At 49.3% G+C, this 23632-nt stretch overlaps 1 protein-coding gene across 8 annotated transcripts in view; it reads left to right on the forward strand.

The window, feature by feature from the left end:
• Positions 1-23632, forward strand: part of PRKN (parkin RBR E3 ubiquitin protein ligase) — a 1400595-nt gene that overhangs the window by 1212991 nt on the left and 163972 nt on the right. For all 8 annotated transcript variants that reach the window (XR_011388432.1, XM_051855168.2, XM_051855165.2 and 5 more), the window contains one exon: positions 6559-6708. Coding sequence is in view for 7 of the 8 variants with exons in the window: in XM_051855168.2 (XP_051711128.2) it covers positions 6559-6708 (150 nt within the window). In the remaining variant the exon portion in view is untranslated. The remainder of the gene's footprint in view (positions 1-6558; positions 6709-23632) is intronic.

Below are 23632 nucleotides of genomic sequence, written 5' to 3' on the forward strand. Positions count from 1 at the left end.
CAGCAAATGGTTAAAAATGATTATAGAATTGTGGGTCGTATCTTAAAACAACTAAGTAAGGATCCTTACTAATGACATAATTACTTGTCTGAGTTGTGGCCATAGGGCATTTAGCTTTCTACAAATACTAGTGCACGATTGTGCTAGGCCATATATTTTTCTTATAAATTTTGCAGGGTTAAAGCAAATTACTTATAATATAATTGGAATGACACAAATATATTCAAGACTTGAAGAAAATGAAGGGAAAAATCCATATTCATTTCAGAATTTTTTTTAAAGATTGATTTTATTGGGCCGGCGCCGTGGCTCAATAGGCTAATCCTCCACCTTGCGGCGCCGGCACACCGGGTTCTAGTCCCGGTTGGGGCGCCGGATTCTGTCCCGGTCGCCCCTCTTCCAGGCCAGCTCTCTGCTATGGCCAGGGAGTGCAGTGGAGGATGGCCCAGGTGCTTGGGCCCTGCACCCCATGGGAGACCAGGAAAAGCACCTGGCTCCTGGCTCCTGCCAGGATCAGCGCGGTGCGCCGGCTGCAGCGGCGGCCATTGGAGGGTGAACCAACGGCAAAAGGAAGACCTTTCTCTCTGTCTCTCTCTCACTGTCCACTCTGCCTGTCAAAAAAAAAAAAAAAAAGATTGATTTTATTTATTTGAAAGAGTTACAGGGAGAGGTAGAGACAGAGAGAGAGGTCTTCCATCCGCTGGTCCACTCTCCAGATAGCCTCAACAGCCGGAGCTGCACCAACCTGAAGCCAGGAGCCAGGAGCTTCCTCTGGGTCTCCAACATGGGTGCAGGGGCCCAAGCACTTGGGCCATCTTCTACTGCTTTCCCAGGCCATAGCAGAGAGCTGGATTGGAAGAGGAGCAGCCAGGACTAGAACCGGCACCCATAAGGGATGCCTGCGCTCCAGGCCAGGGCTTTAACCTGCTGTACCACAATACCGGCCCCCAGAAATAAAATTTTTAAGTATCACTTCTCAAAAAAAAAAAAAAATGCTTTCAGTAGACGTATTGTGTCCTTCGTTGTTAGTAGAAACTACCAGGCACGTGTGTTAAATATTTGCTTGCCCTGAGAACAGGAATCGCAGGTTCAAGCGTTCTTGAGTGGGTCATAAGTAGAATGAATCTGGCAGTCATTCTTCATAAATTCAAATGAAAGAGGAACAGGAGGTTCCCCGCATCGTCAGCACTGGAGGCCACCTGCAGGTGTGGTCAGCGAGGGTTTCTGAAGTGGGGTTGGACTTTATCCATAGGTCAACTTCTTTCCAGAGAGAGGCTCCTGTCAGAGCATGGGAACTGCTGCACTCAATTAGAGAGGTGATCTATTGTCAAGCGAGAAAATAGTCACTCAAGAGCAACTTATTTCAAACATGCATTCACGTAGGTAAAACAGCCCTGAATTACTCTGCTAACAATCCCCATGGCACAATTGGCTATTTTATTAGAGTTAACTAATTAATTGACACTTAATAGAGTTAGATTCCGCCCATTCATTTTATAGTTTTTATTGTTCAGCAATTTTCGGCAAGAAATGCTGAGCTCAAAGCTATGTAAAAGGATAAGGCATGGGTGCAAAAGATCTGTAATTAGGTCTAAAGAGATTGGAGCATTTTGGATCCTCTGAACTCACAAGTCTTAACCAGCCAAAGATCCCTGTCAGTATGAAGCCTGACGCGGAAGGCAGATGTTCTCAAGATAGGAAAAGGGAAAAGGGAGAGAGTCCAGGAAAAAGTGAGATGACGTAGTGTCGGGAGATTGCAGAAAGTGAGCCTTCATTTTTTAAAAAAACTGTCCAAAAACATCAGAGGAGGAAAATCTAGAGCCATTGGAAGTAATTCTGAATTTCACCACCTTCTAAAATTTTAGGAGACCTAATTTCATGTAAAACTGAGCAACAGAAAGGAACAAGTTAAACCATAACAGAAAAGTAGTGAAGTTAAATCCCATATGTACAAGTTGTTAGTAAAAGGATAAAGAGAATGAGGAGCAAGAATGCCCTGAATCAGACAAAAACCAAAGTAATTATCAATATGTCAAAGTGAACTAAGAAACTATACAAATAAATACAACAGCTACTGTCTTAAGACAAATAGAGAAATGGAAGAATCTTGTAAAACACAAAATAATAAAAATTTAAAATGTGATTTGAGAGAAGTTTATTGGATTTAGAGGCTAAAGAAGGTCCAACACGTGTGTACGAGAAATCGCACACTTTTGAAAAGCAGCAGAGAACAGACTGAAAATTAAATCAATACAACCTTTCATCATAGTACATGAAAACTGATTCCAAAATAATTAGCACCGACACACATTCTAATAAAATTCCAGGTTTCTAAAGGAAAATAGTAGCTCTTTGACCAAAAAGCATGAAGATTTTTCAGACACTCAGGAGGGAGAAATGAAAGTCTGGTATTTTATCATCAGCTGTCCTCATCATGATGAAGGTCCTAAATCACCAGTACACAGGAGCTCAGCTATTACTTTTCCCACAAGAATTTACTAGAGAACAACCTCCAGGCAACAAAAACTACTGGAAGACACCAACACAAGGCTCATAGTGATCACTGTGTGTATGAGCCTGAAGTTTCCACTGTGGATAGCGAGGAAGCCCACAAACGGTACTACGTCCATGTGATGAAAAGCTGAGACAGGCCCACCAGGCATCAAAAAGGAAAGTCAAGGGGCCAGCATTGCGACACAGCAGGCCAAACAGCTGCCTGGGACACCCGCATCTTGTTCAAGTCTCAGCTGTTCTACTTCCAATCCAGTCCCGTACTAATGCATCTGGGAAAGCTACAAAAGATGGCCCAAGTGCTTGGGCCCCTGCCGCCCATGTGGGAGACCTGAATGCTGTTCTGGTCTCCTGGCTTCTACCTGACCCAGCCTTGTCATTGTACTATTTGGGGAGTGAACTAGGGGATAGAAGGCCAGCCCCTCCCTCCCTCCCTCCCTCCCTCCCTCTCTCCCTCCCTCTCTCCCTCTCTCTCCTTCCCTTCCAAATAAGTAAAGATAAACACACAAATAAATACAAAGTAAATTCACTAGACTGAATTAAAACACACCTGACATCCTATGTGCATAAGGTCGTGAATTTATAAATATTCTTTAGAAAAAGAAGAATTCAATATTTTATCCTACCTTTCCTATTCAAACAGTGCCACTGGATAGTCCAGTAATAGAAGTATTCTAACTAATAAGTGAAGGAAAGTTTCCAATAAGATATCACTTCTCAACTCCACAGCTAAACATTCTAAAAGCAGACATTATTGCCTTCTGGTGGAAATAGAAAACACCATCTATGAAGTGGTATGATGGACAGACGAGGAGGGGGTGGGTGGGGTGGAGGAAGAGCCGAGGAAGCCTGTAGATTAAACTCAGAGTTCACAGGACCCAGAGCAAGGACGAGCCCTGTGAGCTGCATCGCAGGGATGCAGTCAGTAGAACCCCGCCCGGGAAACTCCATAGAGCCCATGTCCTGGTTTCGCCAACAAATAAATGCCAAGAGAAAAGAGGAGAATGGAGGATAGTGGATTAAAAGACATCTTTAAAACAGACAAAAGGAACAATACTGTTCAGGAATGCACCACGCGTGATAAAAACTATAAAGAAAAGGAGTGAAGTGCTTACCATCCCAGTGGTTTCTTTCAGGAAGGAGCAAGACAGACATACACATGTCAATGGCTGCTGGGGTTCCAAACGGCTACCCCTTGACCTGGGTAGTACATAGGTGGCTGTCACCCTGTGATTTATTAAGGTCTGTCTGAGTCTAGGTGATACTATAATAAAAAAAAAAAAAGTTTCTTTGAAGTGGAAGGACGAGAATGGGCGGGGATGAAAGGGAGGCAGCGCTGTGCCGTGGTACCCAGCTGGGGGAACACCTCGCTTCTTCAGCCAGCCAGCCTCGCTCCATTGTGCTTGTAGCCATGTCTGTGGGGAGGGGCAGACAGATCTGCTGACCAGTTTCCCTTGAAATTCAAAATCGCTTGCCTCCCAAGGGTATTGGTGGTACCTAGCGGTAGCACCCTGTCCTTCCTCCACCCCCTCTCCTTCTTCGTTCAGATCTTTCCCAACACTTCCTTTGCACGCCTCCCCTTGGGTCTGGACCATCAGCCGCAGCTCCTCTGTCCGAGGCTGGTGTCTCCCCTGGGATCCAAGGCCAGCCCCCCTCCTTTTCCTGCCTCCATGCTCCACGCACTGGTCCTTCCCTACAGCACACTGACCTGCTCTCACTCTGATTTCAGAATTATTTATGCTCCTGGAGACCCCCCCAGCTGCGACCCTGTGCCTCTGCCCCCGACACTCTGCCCCTCAGTCCCCTTGGTGGGTTTCTCCTTGGCTTCCCTTTGGAGTTGGAGTTGTCACATGCAGTCTCGCGGGCACTGACATGACAGAGTCAGATGGCCGCGTGAAGCTTACAGAGCAATGAGCTAACCTAGTGCCAAGCTGTATGGAGAACTCGGAGTGCACAGGGGATCAGCGGGCACAGGCCAAACACGGGGAAGTCCCAGGTCCCCAGTGTGGCTCCTCATGCCCTCTCGTGGCACAGGAGGAGGGACAAGGCCTCTGAGAACTGCAGGGAGTCATCCCTGGTGGGATGTGTCTCAGTTGTGCAAGGAGGAGCTGCCTCTCATCCGTCCCTCACGTGATCCCCTATTACTGCACAGTCCCTGAGATTCCCCTGAGAGTCTCAGCCTGCGCAGTCACAGACTCGCCTTTGTTTGCCAGGGGGACCTCTGCTTGGCCAGAGGTGCATTAGCGTGTTGACCCAGGGAGCTCACCAGGTCATTTTCCTTGCTGGAAAAGTGAGAAAATTCAAGAGAGGCCCTCATGCTAATGACTGCAATTTGTGTCTGCAGCTTATATTTCTTTTTCTGTTCAGTTGGCTACTTGACATTTTGATGTAGCTGTGGAATAGGTTATCAAGCTGAAAGTGTGCGTGATAGAAACAGCCCCCTAGGTGCACCCACCACGTTTTCCACCAACTGCGACCTCCGCGCCCCTTGTGTGTCTGCTTGGGGAGACACACTCTGTTCACCCCGACTCCTCCTCCTCTTGCACACCATGCTTCCAGTCTGCCATTTCTACCTTCATGGTAGACCCAGAAATCCATCACTGACCCAGCTCCCCCAACACAGTGCTGGTTCAGGCCCCCACTGCCTCTCAGACTGATGGGTCGAGTGAGCACCCACTTGCACCCCTATCCTCCAGTGCCTGCCTCTCTGTCCCTCCTCTGCCTGGAGCTGTCCAGGGTCCCTAGTGTCTGAGTGACAGCCAGCTGGGAGCTATGGTGGACAAGGACAGAGCTTCTATCCTCTGCTGCATCCATGGCACCTGTACTAGTGTCTGCAGTGCAGGCATTGCCCCACAAAGGAATTACTCACTGAGCAAGCCATCGAACCTAATCCGAGTAGAGGAGAACGTGCCCCATGGTGTCAGGGGAGTAGTAACCCAGACGTGCAGTAGAGAGGGACCATGGCACATGGCTTCTGTCCACAGGTGGGGAAACCATGGAAGGGAACAAGGGAACATGGTCGCCTTTAAGTAGACAGGAGTAACTGTGATGGCATTGAGGGAGATGGTGGGGATGGTGTGGCGGTGCGCTTGGTGGAGGCTGCGTGGTGCTGAGGCAGCAGCCGGCCAGCCTTCTCCCTTGAAATGAAGTCGGAGTAGAGGGCGCTTTAAGGATGAAAGGAAATTTTTTTTAGTGTCATTCCCCTCATCTTCAAGCTGAATGGGCTCATTGACACGGCATGGGTGCCAACGGTTTTCTGTGAAGTGGAAAGTTGAACCTGTTTCCCAAAAACCTCACAGGATCTCCAAGAGGCACAAAATATACCGCTGTTTATAACACTGATAAGGAGGTATTGCGAGTGTCTATTGTTTCGTGGATGGATAGGTTCCTTATAATGAACATGAACTAAGGTTGCTTAATCCACTACTGTAGAATGTCGAGGAGCCAGCACAGGGGCTTGACAAGCTGAGCTGCTGCCCTCAGGGAATGCTGGCCCCCGCTCTAGCCTCAGCTGCTCCACTTCCCATCCAGCTCCCTGCTAATGCGCCTGGGGAGCAGCAAAAGATGCCCAAGTGCTTGGGCCCCTGCCATCCCTCTGGGAGACCTGGATAGAATTCCTGGCTCCTGGCTGCAGCCTGGCCCATCCCCAGCTGTTTCAGCCATTGGGATAGTGAACCATAGCCATGGAAGACCTCTCTCTCTCTCTCTCTCTCTCTCTCTCTCTGTGGGTGTGGGTATGGGTGTGTGTGTGTGTCTGTTGCTCTGCCTTTCAAATCGTTCTCTAAAAAAATAATTATGAACTTTGGAAACCCCACCCTCTGAAGACAAAGCTGCGAGTGAAGCCACACTTCTGTGTTACACCCGTTTGAATGGGGAAGACTTCTCCTACTAGGCCATGTCTCGCCCACCTCCATCCCTCCTCCCATGCCCACTTTGCACTGAATCCGGTTTTGCAGGAAACCCACACACTCTCCCCCGCCAACCTCGAAGCTGAAACAGCACGCCCTCGTCTGCGCTCCCCTTCAAGGTCTCCCCTTCTCCTTGCAGTACGGCCGGTACCAGCAGTATGGAGCGGAGGAGTGTGTCCTGCAGATGGGCGGCGTGCTGTGCCCCAGCCCCAGGTGTGGAGCAGGGCTGCTGCCCGAGCCAGGCCAGAGGAGAGTCACCTGCGAGGGAGGCGGCGGTCTGGGCTGCGGGGTGAGTAGTGCCCGCACCCCTGGGTGCTGGCTTTTGCCAATTCCTTGAATTTGCAAATGGTCTAGGATTATACCTTATTTTCCTTTTCCCATCAGATTCATATCTTTGAACTGATATATAAGGAAATAGTTTTTAAAATTCTGAGCTAGGACCCTGGATTAAAAAAATTGCGATGTATTGATTTTGAGAAAAAAGAGCCATATTAAGGTTTTCGGCTTTAATTGCTTATGAAAATGTTTAAGACGTGCATTGCTATACCAGACTTCTAAACTTTTCTCCCAGTGTTCAGCCGACTCAGGAAAAACGTATCCATACCTCACAGATGCCTGTAGGTAGACAGGAGCGAGGGAGACAGAATTCATCAGTGATGTGTTAGTGACAGTTTGCCCAAGTATTTCAAGAAATGAAACGGATATTTGTATGGAAAACCTGAAACGTTATCGGGTCATAAAATCATTCTCAATAGCAATGAGCCAAACAGAAGTGCCTGTTAGGGCACAGAGTAAGAAACACGGAAAATGTTTGTTCTGAGAGGTCAAAATCAACAGACCTGGATGGCTTCTGAGATGAAACGGTGGCCGCAGGCTGGTGGGGGTGGGGAGGGCAGCATAACTCACACACAAAGAGGCGTGCTGAGCTATAGGTCGGAATACCAAATGCGGAGCGATCCCAATATTAACTTCCCTGCAGGCCAGAAAAGGAAGACAGTGTGTGTGTTTAGAAAGTGCTGTTGCCTCCTGAAGAGGAATGTTTCTTTTAAAATTGCAGCTTCAAGGGGAGCTCTGTGCAAGGACAGGCACTGGATAGCAGAGGCGCCCCCGGGCCTCATTTTGCCTGAGCGCCCGACGTCACCTTGGCATCAGCTGCCCGTACTTAGCAAGGCCTCCTATCCGCCAGGCGGTGCAGCTCTCAAAACCCAGGGCTGAGCCACAGACGGGAGGCCATGGACGTCAGAAAACAATGAGATGCCAGTGTGCCGAAAGGGAAGGCAATGCCTCTGGGTTAATAACCGTGACTGCATTAGGGTGAAAGCTCAACCATGTTTGCCACCCTCAGGAATTATGGAAATGGAGCCACACTCTCGGGTCTTAGTCACCAGCGTTGGCTGTGTAATCTGCGCTGATTGTGTGTGGCCGAGCAGGCCGCCAGCTGCTGGGATGAGAATGCCAGGGAGTGGCTCCTTTCAAATTAGTTCCGGTCGTTTCTACCGAATGGCAAAGCCGTGTGCCCACTGCCTGCTGGTCGCCTCCCACTGCCCTGTGTCTGAAGCCAGGTTTTAAGATTTTCACGTCTTCCCGAGGTCGGGAGTTTTTTGGCCCGTTTTCTGTGTTCCGTGTCCACCTTGCTTTAGGGTTTTCTGCAGCTTTAGGTTTGGACATCTTGGTCTTCCATTTTTTTTTTTAACTGTTGTAAGTAAGGTATGCATTTAAGTTCACAATCGTTTAGCAATGCATTGATTCGCTTCCGTGTCTTCGGGTTGAGAGTTGGGGGACCTCACCTGAAGCCAGAGAGCCATGTTCATGCTGTTGGACATTCAAGGCTGCTGCATTTTGGTTTTGTTCCAACCTTTTTCTGCTCTGTTGTTGGGGGAGGTGACTTGCTGGTTTGTGTACTCAATGTCTTGTGTCACATGACAAAAATTCCCTAATTTCAAGAATTTCCTAAACATTTAGCATCTCCAAGGGTCTCTGAGAGTCAAAAATCCCCACAAGTGGCCCCAGGTCTGTCCTGAAGTCATAGTCCGGCCCTGTGGTTCAGGGCACCCCGGCACACTCTTCCGTGAGGAACCCTGGAGACCGGTCCAGGTCTGGTCTCTGCACCAGGAGTGCTTGTCCTGAAGAAGTTGTCTTTAGGGCGCTGGGAACCCTTAAGAGCGGTGACGAGGTCCCCTCCGAAAGCTGAGTGCTGGGAAGCCTGCAGCTGCCTCGGCGGGCGGCTTGGTGGGCTGTCCGTGCAGTGAATCCTGAAGTTCACTGCTGGCCTTCCTCCTGGTTTTCCTTCGCCTGTTCCGACTGCGTCTGCTTCCCTGTGGTGTGCGCGTCCTTGAGGCAAGCTTCCCACTTGCCTAGAATCACGGGGGGCGGTGGAAAGCCATTGTGTGAAAGAAATCACAGTGAGATAGGGTTTGTTCTTTACAGCAGCGCAGAGCCCAGGGCACAGCAGCTAGAAGACAACGAATCTCTCCCTCTTTGCTCTGACACCAGGGGCAGCCAGGGACGAAACGGGCTGCCTTGGGGTATGGGCATGGGGACCGCCTCTTCCCGTGCAGGTCGCTGGTGGCGCACTGTGGAAGAACGAGGTAGTCTGTAGCCCTAGATGTCTTTAACCACGGTAGTAGTTCCTGGGCTATGGTTTACAGGTTTCTTAGCTGTTTGTGCACCTACCTGTGCTGATTCTTTTTTTCTTGACTGTCAACAGACACAAAGTACAATGCTTACTATGTGGTTATGTGGGGAATGTCTGATGTTATTAGAAGGATCTTACAGTGCACAAAGGTCGAACGCCAAATTCCCCGCCGTCCGTGCAATGTAATAATTAAGTCTCAGGACCCCTTGTGAACAGCCCGTAGCCACAGGTTTGCAGAGCTGAGACACACCCTGTGTCAGACTCCAAGCTTGAGAGGGTTCCCACCCCTGGTCATTCGACCACCGTGTGCCTAGGTGGCCCCCAGCCATCCGTGACTGCCGCCGCCTGTGGTTTCCACCTGAACACGCAGACTTCAACATTTCACTGGCCTCGGGCCTCTTTCAGGCTGCCTTGTGCAAACCTATAGTAATGTCCTCTGGACATCAGTGCCCGCCCCAGCACCAGGCCCACCTGTCCCTCAGTAGCAATGTACATTGGCTAATAAACCAAGAGAAGGATTTCCATTTAAATTATAATGTCAGCCAATCCAGGAAAGACTTGACAGATGTATGGTGGCTACCACAAATGTACTGCCATTATAAAGAAGTATTTGGACAAATTCCCAGGATTCGAGTTGAAATGTTGCCACTGGTTCGTGCCTACATATTCCTGCCCTAAGATTTGCTGTGCTTGCCCTCAGTAACAAATGTTTTTTAGATTCAGCATTCATTAAATGAATAAAAAAAATGGTTCTTTCTTAAAAATGTAGAAATAATATAAATAAACTACCACATTTATTTTCCTGTGTTAACTGCAATTTACCATAGTGTTAGAATTGCTTTGCCGGCCTCAGCAGATACCTCTTCAAGGCATCTAAGTGTTTAAGCTCATTCACATTTTTGTATAATGCACAGGTGGTTTACCGGCACACATGGTACCTAATTCAGAACCCTAAAATAATATGTTCAAAGACCACACAAAATCAATCAGGAACCCAAAGTTAGTAGAAAAACCAGTTTACATGCCCTGTCAAAGGCTACATACGCGTCAGAGTAGAGAGTTTTGTACGTTCTGATGTATCAAATGTCTTACCCTTAGAAGCACTGAGATTTCAGTTTTCTCTCAACACACAATATTTTTACATTGACAGAACTCAACAAAGATTGTACTGGGGATCCACTCGTCGGACCTCACCCTCCGCTAGCCCTTCATATCTTTCCTAATGCTCACAAAAGCATTCACTGTCTTCCTGAGAAATTCACAGTCTGCATTATCCTTTTGTCTGCCATTGTTGTTATTCATCTGAACTGTCTCACTAACTTTTATGATCAGTGCAAAATGTTGATATGTTTAATACTGGAAAACAGCAATAAGATATGCACCATGTTATACTCACTGACCTGGGAGTGAATGCAGAAAGCGATGGCAATCGAATCTTGGGAGTTCTCCATAAATAAAGCATCTCCAGCCTCTTTGGTGTTGTCTTAGAAAATAATAATAATAATAATAATAATTTCTTAAAATTATACGTGAAGTTGGATAAAGAGTTTTCTGTTTTAAATTAGAAATCCAGGGACAAGAATTAACAACAACTGCAAACAAGCCAAAATAAAAAAAAAGCCCAAATGAAAACAGGAGACCTTCAGAAATCATAGCACTGACCGTAAGTGAAGAAAATGATATGACTTTTCTTGGGACCTGGAAAAGCCATTCCCTCCATGAACGAAGCATCCGCTGCCCAGCGGCAGGTGTGTTGGGACGTCACGGGTGCTCCTCACGTGCAGAGCCGCCTTCCAATCCTTCCTAAGTTTGCCCTCTTGCACCGTTTTCCTTCAAGAGAGTCTCAAAAACCTGTGGCATGTTTTAAAGGCCCACGAAGCTTAGATCTGGTGTGGTGTAAGACCAACCTTGTGCAGACAAAGTTGTGCATGTGTGTATGTTTTTGTGGGAAGTAATAATTGTGGTAATTGCATTAACATGTCGTTGAAGGTTTTGTGAAATGAGAGTCAGCCTCATTTTCACCTCTGCATAGAGAAGGAATTGATGAAAATGACAGTGACTGATCTTTCACACAAAGAGGTAACTAGTTGGTGAGTTACAAACCTAAATGGACCAATAGATGTAGAGTCCTTTTTTCATTGCGGGGAGCTCAGAAAGAGACAACAAGCCAAGAGTCAATAATAAGAGGGGAAATGAAAATGGTTAATTTTTCCTATTCTTTAAAGAGATGCTAGCTTATTTTTTTATAAAAATGCATAATTTAATTAGATTTTGCCAAAACATTCTGAAAACTATATTGGGTCCTTTCTCTTTTTGCCTGTGGTTTATGCCGTGATGTTTTCAAGGAGACCGAGACGGACAGGTGATTTCGTGGGAACTAATCGTGGGGGTGTGAGCATTAAGCTCCATGCTATTCGCAGACCTGGCTCACCTCGGCACCTGGATGCTCCAGCACCAAACGATGGGGTCGTATATTTTTCATCTTTATTTTTTTTTTTAAGGCAGAAAAAGAGTCAGAGATCCCATCACTGATTGATTCCCTGAGTGTGCACCAGGAAACTCAGTTCCAGTCTCCCACATGGATGGCAGAGACCCAACTCTATTAGCAGGAGGCCAGCATCAGGAAAAAGCAGGGCCTTAAATCCAGGCATTCAGGGGCTGGCGCCGTGGCCCACTTGGTTAATCCTCCACCTGAGGTGCCGCATCCCATATGGGCACCAGGTTCTAGTCCCGGCTGCTCCTCTTCCAGTCCAGCTCCCTGCTGTGGCCCGGGAGGGCAATGGAGGATGGCGCAAGTGCTTGGGCCCCCGCACCCACCTGAGAGACCGGGAAGAAGCACCTGGTTCCTGGCTTTGGATCGGCGCAGTTCTGGCTGTAGCGGTCATTTGGGGGGTGAACCAATGGAAGGAAGACCTTTCTCTTTGTCTCTCTCTCTCACTGTCTATAACTCTACCTGTCAAATAAATTTTAAAAAAATTTTTTTTAAAGCCCAGGCAGGCACTCTGATATGGACGCAGGCATCCCAAGCCGCATCTTGTGCTGTGCCAGGTGCCTACCGCAGAATGCTGTCTTGTTGATACACTCTTTTCTGATATGCAAGATGCTCTTTATCAGAAAGCTTTTAAAAAGGAAAGTGAATCTTACGAAATGTCAAAAAAAAATGCACTCTATGTTTTTTTTTGACGTGTGTCCAAAAATCTAATTTAAGCTCTAAGATTGGCTCGTTTGCAGATTGGAAATAAGTCTTGCTAGACTTGCTGCCTGTGAGACAGCTTGAAGTGCGAAGATGGAAAGCTTTGGAGAGTAATTATTTTAATTAAAGAAACTTCGTAGATGTAGCAACAAGGTCTGCATCCTACCGCACAGGGAAGCGCTTATCAGTTGGCAAATGTTCCCTAGAAAGCCGTCTGCGTACTTTCTAATCCAGTCCAGACCAGCGGCTGTCCTGTGTGTAGCTCATTTTTACTGAAATAAAGGGAGCTGTGAAATAATTACACTCTTGGGAAGTGATAAAAGAGATCTCTGTGAACAACATATTAGGAGACCGATTCCAGCTGAGTGGAGACCTCAGAACAGTCCAGAAAACAGCTGTCCACTCACAGCGCAGAGCCGTGTGCCTTTGTTGGATCTTGCCCTGACCCCGTGAGGGCCTTAGCTGTGCAGCATCGCCGCCTCCAGGCACACTTGATGGTTTGCCTTCCCATGTAATGAGGCTGAAAATCCAATCCCTCCGCAATAAGGACCACATTCTGAGTTCTCAGTGGCCTCAGGTGGCCAAGTGGCTTCTGCAATGGGCAGTGCATCGTCACTGCAAACGAAATTCTGCTGGGTAGCACTGGGCAGGAGAAAGACTGGGACCCCCGCCCGAGGAGTAGCGTCCACAAACTCACTCTCCTGTGTCCCATGCAAGCGCTCTGACCTCCTCAGCTGTAACTCAGAGAAGTGTTTTCCAGAGATCAAAGCCATTTCTGGCGTACAACAAAGCACTTGGCAAAGCAAGGATCCTACGAGGTAGCTTCCAAGGGACATGAGTGGGAGTGGGGCTGGCGGCAGGGGACAGGAGGGAGGTAGAGGCCTGAGACCAGGTAGCTTGGAGACACAAGAGGCCGGATTAAACAGGTGTCTCTTCTTGTAGGACTTAGAGCTTTTGATCCACAAACATGCCTTTCTCTTGGACAAGTAGAATACCGCAGGCAGCTTCCCACTGTCTGTAGAGCAAGAACCCCTCTTGGGTGGTGTGCTGTGTGACAGGTGCCTGGAGAGACAGCCTGGCCATCAGGTGTGTGTGGGACACTTCACGTGCTGGGTGGGTGCGTACCACAGCGGCTGGAATCACAGCATCACAAGCGTTAGGCCCACAACATTCTCTCGTGGATGGACGATTCTCTTAATTGTGTGCTATACCTGACTCGAGTATCATTTTGAGAATACCTTTTTATAAAAAAATCTCTGTGTTTCTAAAACTGCTATTGGTGGATCTTTCTTGAGACTAAGGTTGGTTGGAGAAGATAGGCTGGAGTTTCATGGCTGTGCGTGATTAATAACTCACTTTCAAATGGTCTGGGTAACAAAGAGTGGGAAGGGTTTTAAAACTTCCTGAATGGCCGGCGCCGTGGCTCAATAGGCTAATCCTCCGCCTGCGGCGCCGGCACACTGGGTTCTAGTCCCAGTTGGGGCACCAGATTCTGTCCCGGTTGCTCCTCTTCCAGGCCAGCTCTCTGCTGTGGTGGGGGAGGGCAGTGGGGGATGGCCCAAGTGCTTGGGCCCAGCACCTGCATGGGAGACCTGGAGAGGCACCTGGCTCCTGCCTTCGGATCAGCGCGGTGCGCCGGCCATGGCAGCTATTGGAGGGTGAACCAACAGCAAAGGAAGACCTTTCTCTCTGTCTCTCTCTCTCTCTCTCCCTGTCCACTCTGCCTGTCAAAAAAAAAACTTCCTGAATGCGTTCAGCTGCTGTAGAAATGCTTCAGAATGCTGACACGAGCCTTCCAGACAGGTGTAGCCCGGCAGGAGCTGGCAGCTGGTGTGCGTCCCCCACCTGGCACTGGGCAAGGTGCACCTCTCTCCCTCTCTCTCCCCCTTTGCAGCCCGGAGGCTGCTGGTTGCTCGGGACAGGGGCAGTCACGCTCCAGCTCATGACAGAAACTGCTTGTCTCCCCCCACCATTCCTCAGGTCTCCCATCATCTGCTGGCAGAGGCCTCACAGAGACACGTTCTGTTCTCCTCTTCCTGACTTTCCCCCAGTGCTGTTTTCTCATTGGGATCTCTCCTGCGCACCTGCCCCTGAAGGTGCCCATCCCGGCTAAGCACCCACCCAGACACGGCCTGCGGCATTCCACCTGCCCGCTGCTGCCTTGAGGAGGTGGCCTGGGGACCCGATACTGTGGTTCTAGCCCATTCTAAACACACTCACTCACCTCACCCTTTGTGGAGCTAGTGGTGTACGGACCCCATCTACATAAACTGTGTGTGTCTGTGTGATCAGGATTGTGGGTTCTAAACATCACAACTCTTCTATTTCTGAGCTCATTTTCTTTATTTTATATATTTTATGTGCTAAAATGTATATACCGTTAAATCGGTCAATTTAACCAATTTTTACTGTACAATTGAATAGCACCAAGTACATTCATAGTATTTTATAACCATCACTGTCTATTTCCAAATATTTTGTACCCCAAATACAACATTTGTACCCATTGAGCAATACCTAGTTCCACATTCCTCCCTCCGTATCCCCCGCCCCAGTCCCTGTAAGCCTACAGTCCTACTTCCTGTCTCCTCATTTGCATATCCCAAATGCTTCCTATAAGTGAAGTCACAGAATTTTCTTTGTGTCTGTTTCTTGTCCACTCAGCATCATGTTCTCCACACTCATCCGTGTCATAGCATGTGTCAGAATTCCATTGCTCTGTGTAAGTAGTATTCCCTTGCCTGCTCAGACCCTACTGTGTCTCTTCACTGGGATAGTCCTTCCCCTCCCTGGATCAGCAGTCGGCCAGGCTCGCAGACTCTGAGTCACCCATAAGAAATAGAAAGTGTCAGAGTCACTTTAAATTGCAAGCATGGCCTCAGTTTGTTAAAAATACCTTGACACAACTAACAAACGTGATTTAACACGAAAGCGTCCGCCCCAGCCCTGAGGCCCAGCCCCGTGCACCACCTGTGCACTCGGCATGCAAGCCCAGATGGGCCCTCAGCTCGCCGGACTGCTCTGGGAATTGCTCAGGTCCCACCTGGAGCACTGACTGTCTATTCCCCTGCCTGTCAAGGTGGGCAGTGGCAACAAGAGCCGATTGTTCCTCTGACCTTTCTGAAGACCTGACGTGTTCCCACTTCATTTTCGTCCAGATCAGGTTGTTTGAATCCCAGTGCTAGAAATGAGTCTGCTGTGAATACAAGTACCTCAACCCTCCATCGGCATCCATAATGTTTTAGCTTCCCGTGTAGAGACCAGAACTCAGTCCTCCTACAGGAGAGAGGTCAGCAGGTGGCCGGAAGTGGAACAACTTGCAATGCAAGCCCAGAGTCCAGAAAAAGAAGGCCGGACGGAGCTCGGAAATGCATAGCGATTTTCTGGAAGGGATTCCAGAGAGCAGTCACAGCGGTCGTCTTGGGGAGAGGAAGTGGGGCTGGGGGACGAAGCTGTCACTTCTCGGCTGATGCTTGAGGCTCCTAAACGTGCGTGCAGGGTGCTTTTTCTGCTTTACAATTTGAGGGATCACCTGAGTTTATGAGCTAGTTTTTTTTTTTTCCTTAATGGTTTCTTGTATTGAAAAAAATATAGTACTGTTACTTGCTAAAAATGAAAAGCAGTGTGCCCAGTAATGAAATGGGGTCAATTTGGAGCCACTTCAGACCTGGTGTTTGGCCTGTGGCAGAGGCCAAGGCCATGAGCACCAGGTCTGCAAAGCCAAGGTCACGTTCAGGAGGGCACAGGGCACGCAGGTGGCCCAGCCGGGCGGATCTTTCAAGCTTGTGATTTGCACAGGGCATGTTCCTGTCACAAACGGGAGTGGAGTCTGCTGGGAAATTTAATTTACGTTCTCAAAATAAGTTCTGTGAAGCGCATCACCGAAAGCATAGCGCGACTGGATGCACACGGGTGAATTCGTTTTTGGGTTTAGTTTTTACACTACGTAAGTCGTTCTTAAGTCACAGGACGCTATGTCCCTCGGCTACCTGGCACTGTGTGCGTTTTCGGGGTCATGTGCTCAGCCCAGAGTGTGGGGTTTTCTGTTCATTGGGCTCCCCTGCAGGGGAGGTGGAGACAGCCTCACACAGGGCACCCTGCCCAGCGTGTCCATCTAACGGAAGGACAGGGCAGCAGCCCACCTCGCTTTTCACTCCAACAGACACCTGCACAGGCAGCACCACGTAACAGAGCTGTGTTCAGTGAGAGTCAGACAGTGCCACGGGGCCGAGCGCAGGAGCATTGTGTCTTTCTCAGTCTGATCAATGGTTGGCTGCAAAAGGCCACAGCCGTGAGCTCCTGGAGCACACGGGGCTGTCACCCGGGCACAGATGAGTCACCTTTCTCCCCTGAGTAGAGGTCTCAGGGTCTGCAGCACACTCAGGATCCAGGCAAATGCAGCCAACTTGCCAGTGGACCTCTTCAGCACCAGGAATGCATGAGGCCTGACAATGGAACCTCGAAGGACCCCTGCCCCCCGACAAATCTGCCCCAGCCCCAGCCTGATTGGAACTGCACCTGGCAGAACCACCCGGCCCGGCTGCACAGGACCGACCCGTCTGTCCATTTCCAAGTCTATATTGTGCATGGGACTTAGAAGGCAGATTTGTTTTTCCTTGTCCATTTTATTGATTTTTTTTTTTAAGGAAAAAGGCAAGAATAGAAGCCCCACGGGTAAGGCACAGGCCAAATGAATAAGCCTCGCCCTGTCTGCCCATTCCGGAGCCAGGGTCAGCAGGAGGGAAAGCAAGCAGAGGCCCTTTCAGAGAAAGGCAGCCCTCGCAGCTGCGCCCTGGGAAGTAATTTGCCAAGTGGCTCTGTTATTGCACTTCCAAAAGGAAAGCAATTTTCTTCCTCCTCTGTGCAGAGGCAGGCGCAAACGACGGCTCCTCTCCCCAGCCCACGCCACCCATCACTCTCTTTAGAAAGAACTAATATTGTTCCTGACATGCATTCGTCCTCACAAAGCCCTGTTGGTCATTGTCCGCTGTCCCGCGACAGTCTGGGAATTTAATGTCTTGTGATTTTCTTCCATTTCCTCTCCAGGTGTTAGTGTTAAACTGACAAGTCCCTCATCCAGGGGAAGTCTCTGAGCTGCCCCCACGGCCGCCTATGCAGATGGACCCACTCTGCTTGCAGAATGGTGCCCCGCCCTGAACAATGCTTACGCATGTGACGCATAGGAGTATTTGCAGCCTTTCTCTCTAAGAACCTGAAGCGGTGTTCCGTTTTTAAGATTTATTTGCTGGAGAAGCAGAGTTAGAGAGGGAGACACATACACACACACACACACACACACAGAGAATGAGAGAGAATCTTCCATCCATTGGCTCACTCCCCAAATTTCCTCAATAGCCAAATCTGGGCCAGGCCAAAGCCAGGAACCTGGCACTCCATGCAGGTCTCCCGTGCAGGTACAGGGCCCAAGGACGTGGACCATATTCTGCTTTCCCAGGTGCATTAGCAGGGAGCTGGATCAGAAGTGGCCCAGCTGGGACTCAAACCAACACCCATATGGGATGCCAGCATTGCAAGCGGCGCCTTAACCTGTTACGCCTCTATGCCAGCCCCAAGGTATGTTCTTTATCTGTGTCAGCCTACACGTAGGTACTGCCTGGCCTTTTGGCTTTTTTTTGGAGGACATTTTAAAAGAGACCTTGAGCCCAGTAAACCAAAGGCGGAAGTAAGATGGGACTGTGCTCACCGGATTTTTAAAGAATGGGAAGGGCTTAGAGTGGCGCCACCTAGAGGAGCAGCGGCCCAGTTATTTGTCACGGGAACGTTTCACCTGTACAGGAAGAGTGGACATCAGAGCCACAGTCAGAAGAAATAAACCCGAATCAAAGGGAGCTTTTCTTCGCTCACACAGCAGGCCTCTATTGTGTCATTGCAAAGAGCAGAGGCGCTTGATCAATAGGAAGGTGAAAGACAGGATTAAGGAGATAAGATCTTTGTTATACTAAATCTATCGACCCACGCACCTGCTTCCCGACCCACGCACCTGCTTCCCGCAGTGGGCTGGGGGAACCTGCTCCACGTTGTGAATGGATCAGAGGTTTTTAAAAGGTTTCCCGACAGGTGCTGAGAGGCTGGGTTGCTGTGTCTATTTTTAGTTTGCTGTTCTGAAAAAGCCAAAGATTGTTTTTAGCCGATCTCGGAAAAAGCAGTGAACTTGGAAAGGAAGCATGACTTAGACGACGTGATTGCTGGGCAGGCTTTCCATATTCCAAGCATCCCTGTAGACATCATCGATACGTCGAATTGCACGGAGTGTGAACAGAACCACGGGGCTGGAGCCTCCCCTGTAAGCCCTTCACCCTCCTGTCCCAACCCCGCTGCTGGCCACCAGGGGGCAGGGCAGCCACTGTTGGCACCTGCGTGTGCACAGCCAGGCGCAGTCCCTGGGAGGAGATGCCCCTCCTGACATCCTGCCCTCCCCCGCTTTCTCTTGCTAACAAGGCAATGATTGTCTGTCTGTCTGTCTTCCTAAGTGTCCACCTCTTTGGCAGGAGGCCCCTTCCTGGCTCAGTAGTGAGTTGTCCAGGCCAAGTCAGACTAATCCCCTGGTCCTTGCTGGTGGTCAGTTGGAAAGATCCAGGTGCCCTGTACTTGGTGACACCACTGAGTTAAGCAGCTCAAAAGCCACAGTGATGCTGGGCTGCCCACTGCAGACCAAAGCGCTAGCACTAGCCGCTGTGTTTCTGTTTAAGCCAGCTTGATGGAGGCTGTTTGTCCAGCCAGAATCTGTTACATGTAACAGTCATTCCTGTCTCTCTGTATTGACCAAAGGAATTCACCAATAGCTTTGAGCAGACAACAAAAAGAGGTACTTGATGAGGGTGTTTTTGTGGTAGACAAATCACCGTCAGGTTCTATCCCAGAATAGTTCTGTATCTTCCACAGCTGTAATCAGCAATAAAGAAAAAAATTATCTTTTTCTTCCTCCCTGGCTAACTGGACTGGGCGTCCTCCATTCTGCCCCTCGTACATGTCTGTGACCGTGACCAGAACAGCAGAGGCTCATGTAGATGGAAGCTTAATTCTTCCCCCACAAGCTGGGATGGCCGCCCAGCTCCACAGTCTCTCCTTGGCCTCACCTGTGTGGGACAGGTGACTCAGCATCACGCCCACCTTCCAACCAGGACAAAGGGGGAAGAGGGAAGATTTTCTCACTCTCTTCAAAGCTTGCTCCAGCTTGCTCAATGCTTTATTCAGATCCCATCTGAGAAAAACGGCACCAATGACTGGCAATTTTTTTTCTGGGTGCCATGTACCCAGTGAAAATTGCTCCCCCGAGGGAAAGTGCCTCTGTGTGGCTGAGGACAGTCTCCACGAAGCTGGTGTCTCCTGTCTCTCCTTCAGTCCTCACTCAGGTACGGCCCATCTTCTCTCCAGACTTAGAGTTTAGTACTTTCAAGTAGGTAGGAATTCCTCTGCGTAGCTTGCACCTGCTTTTATATTTCTAACAACAGTGAGTATTTGCTTGGTGATCTTTTTTTAAACAATAAATGCTCTCACCTTCTACATTCCCAGGCATGAAAAATTAGTCCTCCAACTGTTGGCAATGCCTACAGTTGTACATCTGTCCCTTCTCAAAAGGTGTTGCCTCGTAACCTCCTGGATGTACACAGATAAATGGATCCAGCGTGCACTGTTGTCACCTTACACGGAATCATCGAAGTACGAGTCTAGGAAATTCTCTGGGCGCCCTGATGTTTTTCACCTGCTGGTCATTCTGTTCTCGTTTTATGATGCATGGCTTAGCCATGGAGAACCACACGTCGTGCCCATCAATGCTCTTAGAGTACAAACTGAATACAATAGTCCACGTGGCACTCAGAGTCACACTGGCTCCTGATTGGCATTTCAGACACAAGTCCTAGGACTCTTAGCTTTTATTCTTTAACCACAATCACTAGAAGTCGGGCCGTTTTCCACAAGGGGCAGAAATTCGATATATCTTTCCTTATGCTTAAAATAAAGCCATAATACAAGAGAAAGTCACTCATTTGTTCTGCATACATTAATTGTCCCTATGTAGGTGACATGACCGTGTGCTACAGCAGAACACAAAGGGGATGGCACAGCCACAACACTCAAGAAATCCACGGTCCCAGGGAAGACTGGGCAGATGCCTGAATGGCCTCTCTGCCAAGCAGCATTACTCATGCAATAAGGCCCCATGGAGCTCAGAACCATCAGGGCTTCCCACCCAGGTCCCCGTCGCCTTCACCAGGCTGACGCTGCCCCGTGCACACGTTCCCTCCGGTCCGCTTGCAAGGTCCTGGTGGTGAACAGGGATACCTCCATTCTCTGTGATTTGCAGGGTAAGTTCTAAGGCCAGGGCAAATGTTGGGACCTAGGAATTCAGATTCAGATGCCGGTGAGGGCTGTGTATAGAGAGAGATGTTGCCCTGCAGGTAGTTGGAAATAGGAGACTGAAATTTCAGGTGAAGATGTGAGAGCGGAGGTTGGAAAGGTACCTGGCGAAGCTCTTCAGGAGCTGGTCTGTTCTCTGCAGAAGAGCAGGGCAGGGCAGCCGTGTTTTCAAAGATGCGAGAAGACTCACAGGGCTCACCCCAGCCGAGACAGGGCAGCCCCAGTGTCTGCTGGGCTCCAGGAGGCAGAAGGAAGTGGAAAGGCAATACCTCTCCCAAGTATGATTTCCAAACCCAGGCGCCTGCTCCAAAAGACGATACTCAGACTCACACGATAAGGCCCTTTCCCTGGACAACTTGGAGCTGGTCTGGGGGGTTATGCTTTTGGTAATGAACCAAACACATGAGTCTTCGAACAATTTCTGAGCTTATCCTAAGCCTTCCTTTGGTCTGAGACCTCAGGGCCCCTCGGTGTGCGCCAGGCCTCCTCTGCCCTCTGCCTTCCAGGAATTCCCCAGGAAGGATCTGAGAAGTGCCAACCCCAGTGATGGTACTTTTTTTTTTTGAAATGCTTCTTGCGTAAAACACTTTTGCTGCTCTTTTGTTTTTATAGCTACTCAAGAAGTTTCACTGCTCGAAGAAGCAAGATAATGGTCCTCTATGGTTACTTATCCTCCGTGTAAAAGGAACTGGCCCCGCGGGATTGACAGAAAGACATTAGCAAATGATCTTTTCCTTTGTCATCAGAATGGAAGCAATGAGAGCTCCGCTCCTAAACACGTTGGGGAATATTAACCCATTCAGTAGTCTCTTCTAGAGATGCAGTCTCCCGCACCAGCAGTTTGGAAGAACGTCTCTTGTACAGAGGCAGGGGAAGGACAGACAGACTCTTCCCATCTTTTGGTTCACTCTCCAAATGCCCACAGCGGCCAGAGCTGGGCCACGGCCAAAGCCAGCATCCAGGAACTCAGTGTAGGTCTCCCACGTGGGTGGCAGAAACCTAAAGTGCTCGAGCCAACCCTGCTGCCTCCTGGGAGCTGCGTTAGTGGGAAGCTGGCGTCAGAGGCCAGAGCCAGGAACAAACGCAGGGACTCCAGCGTGGGATGCAGACTACCCACCAGGCTAAAGGCTTGCTCCTGATGCTTCTTACTTTAGAAAATACTTTCTGTGCCTTATTTTGTAGAAGGTAATTTACAAGCAGGGCAGCTGCCTCGATGACGTCAGTGGGTAATATTTGATTCAAATATGGAGGCCGTGATATTTTGTTACCTGAAACTGTAACAGTGTGTTCAGGAAGAATCCGGCCATCTCTGTTCTGCACGGTGAGATCCTAAGTAAGTTCGTCCACCTCCCCTCTGCCTCTGTTTCCAGAGCCGCTGACTGAGGGCTCCGCCTGTGAGACTAGGCTTCCTTGCTTGCTGTTGCCAGTGTCACCGGAGCCGACGGGCAAGTGTGTGGCTTGCCTCACCAATCTTGCGAACCGGCTGCTCACCACAGCAGGGACAGGGCCATCTGCCATAGCCTGGGTCAATATCCCCATCCTTGTCTTTCCGCTTTTCCTACATGACTTAAATGACCACTCATCAGATAAGTTGTTGGGTGGTGGCACCCTAGCAGGAAATCACCTAAACTAATTTTTTAAGATTTTTTATTTATTTGAAATGCAGATTTACAGAGAGAGAGAGAGAGAGAGAGAGAGATCTTCCATCCACTGTTTCACTCACCAGATGACCACAGTCTCCCACGTGGGTAGCATTGGCCCAAACACTTGGACCACTCTCCACTGCTTTTTCTAGGATATTAGCAGGGCACTAGATCAGAAAGGGAGCAGCCAGAACTCGAACCAGCACCAGTGCCCATACGGAATGCCGGCGTTGCGGGTAGTAGCTTTGCCCACTGTGCCACAGCGCCAGTCCCTAAATCACCTAAACTGAGTTTGAACAGGAAGGTGTGTGTCGACCATAGAGAGAGACCAAAAAGCTGTGTCGATAGCTGCTTCAAGACAGGGACACTTGAAGTAAAATTATTTAGCAAAGATGCTCTTGCAAACCTAGAGATAATGATTCGCATGGCATGAGATAGAGCACTCCCCTTCTCAGGAGGAAGCATCAGCCAACCTGACTGCTTTGGCCCTTGGCACACACCACGGGGTCTTAAGAAAGAGCTCATTGAGCCGGCTTTCTGTTCCGTTTGCCTTCTTTCCCAAGAATCCTCAGGTGGGACTTCACCTAGTCATCCGAGACAGTCACTGCTCCCTCGGAGGCCACCACGTCGCCTCCCAAGGCAGCGGCTGTGACCTTGATCCAGAGGTCATCGCTCTGCGTCTGACCGTGGACCTCTCGTGCTGAGCTCTAGACACACACAGCTCACAACAGCCTTTCCTTGATCATTCCCGAGAACGTCCCTACTCCCCGGGCGGCGTCGGCTGGGTGCTCACCGTGGGGTGTGTCTGGCTGCCGCCCCCGATCCACGTGGGGACTTGGGAGAGAAGCCCTGCCTCCCAGCAGTGACCTCTGAGTCTCTGCTGGGTGGAAGCCCAGGGGGTCCCCATCTTATTTTCTGTTATCACTGGGGTCTCCGTGGATACTACTGGGGGTCCCCCTTCTTCTAGCAGGTTCAGCAGCCCCCACCTTTCTTTCATGAACCAAAGGGGCAGCTCCTAGGGATGTAAGGACAATCGTACTCCACAACCGTGTGTGCACTGCTGTCTTTTCACATCAACAGATGCCGGAACCCACAAAGCCTTCTCACATTTGTTAGAAGACAAAACGGGGAAACTGGAAAATACCAATGAGCGTAAAATCCTGTCTCAGAGTCTCTTTGCCGAGTCACAAAGGAAAAGCCTTGGCCCTAAGTGTCGTTTTAACAGCAGCACTCCGTGCGTGTACCTGGAGGAAGTCTCTCCCACAAATCTGTGTTAAGCCATTGGTGTATGTCAAGCAGTTTGAGGGATAAAAAGATTTTCAGAACACTGTCTCAGATTAGGAAAATTTATTCAAGTTAATTC

The sequence above is a fragment of the Oryctolagus cuniculus genome, chromosome 5, assembly GCF_964237555.1.
Source record: "Oryctolagus cuniculus chromosome 5, mOryCun1.1, whole genome shotgun sequence".
In the NCBI taxonomy this organism is placed as follows: Eukaryota; Metazoa; Chordata; class Mammalia; order Lagomorpha; family Leporidae; genus Oryctolagus; species Oryctolagus cuniculus.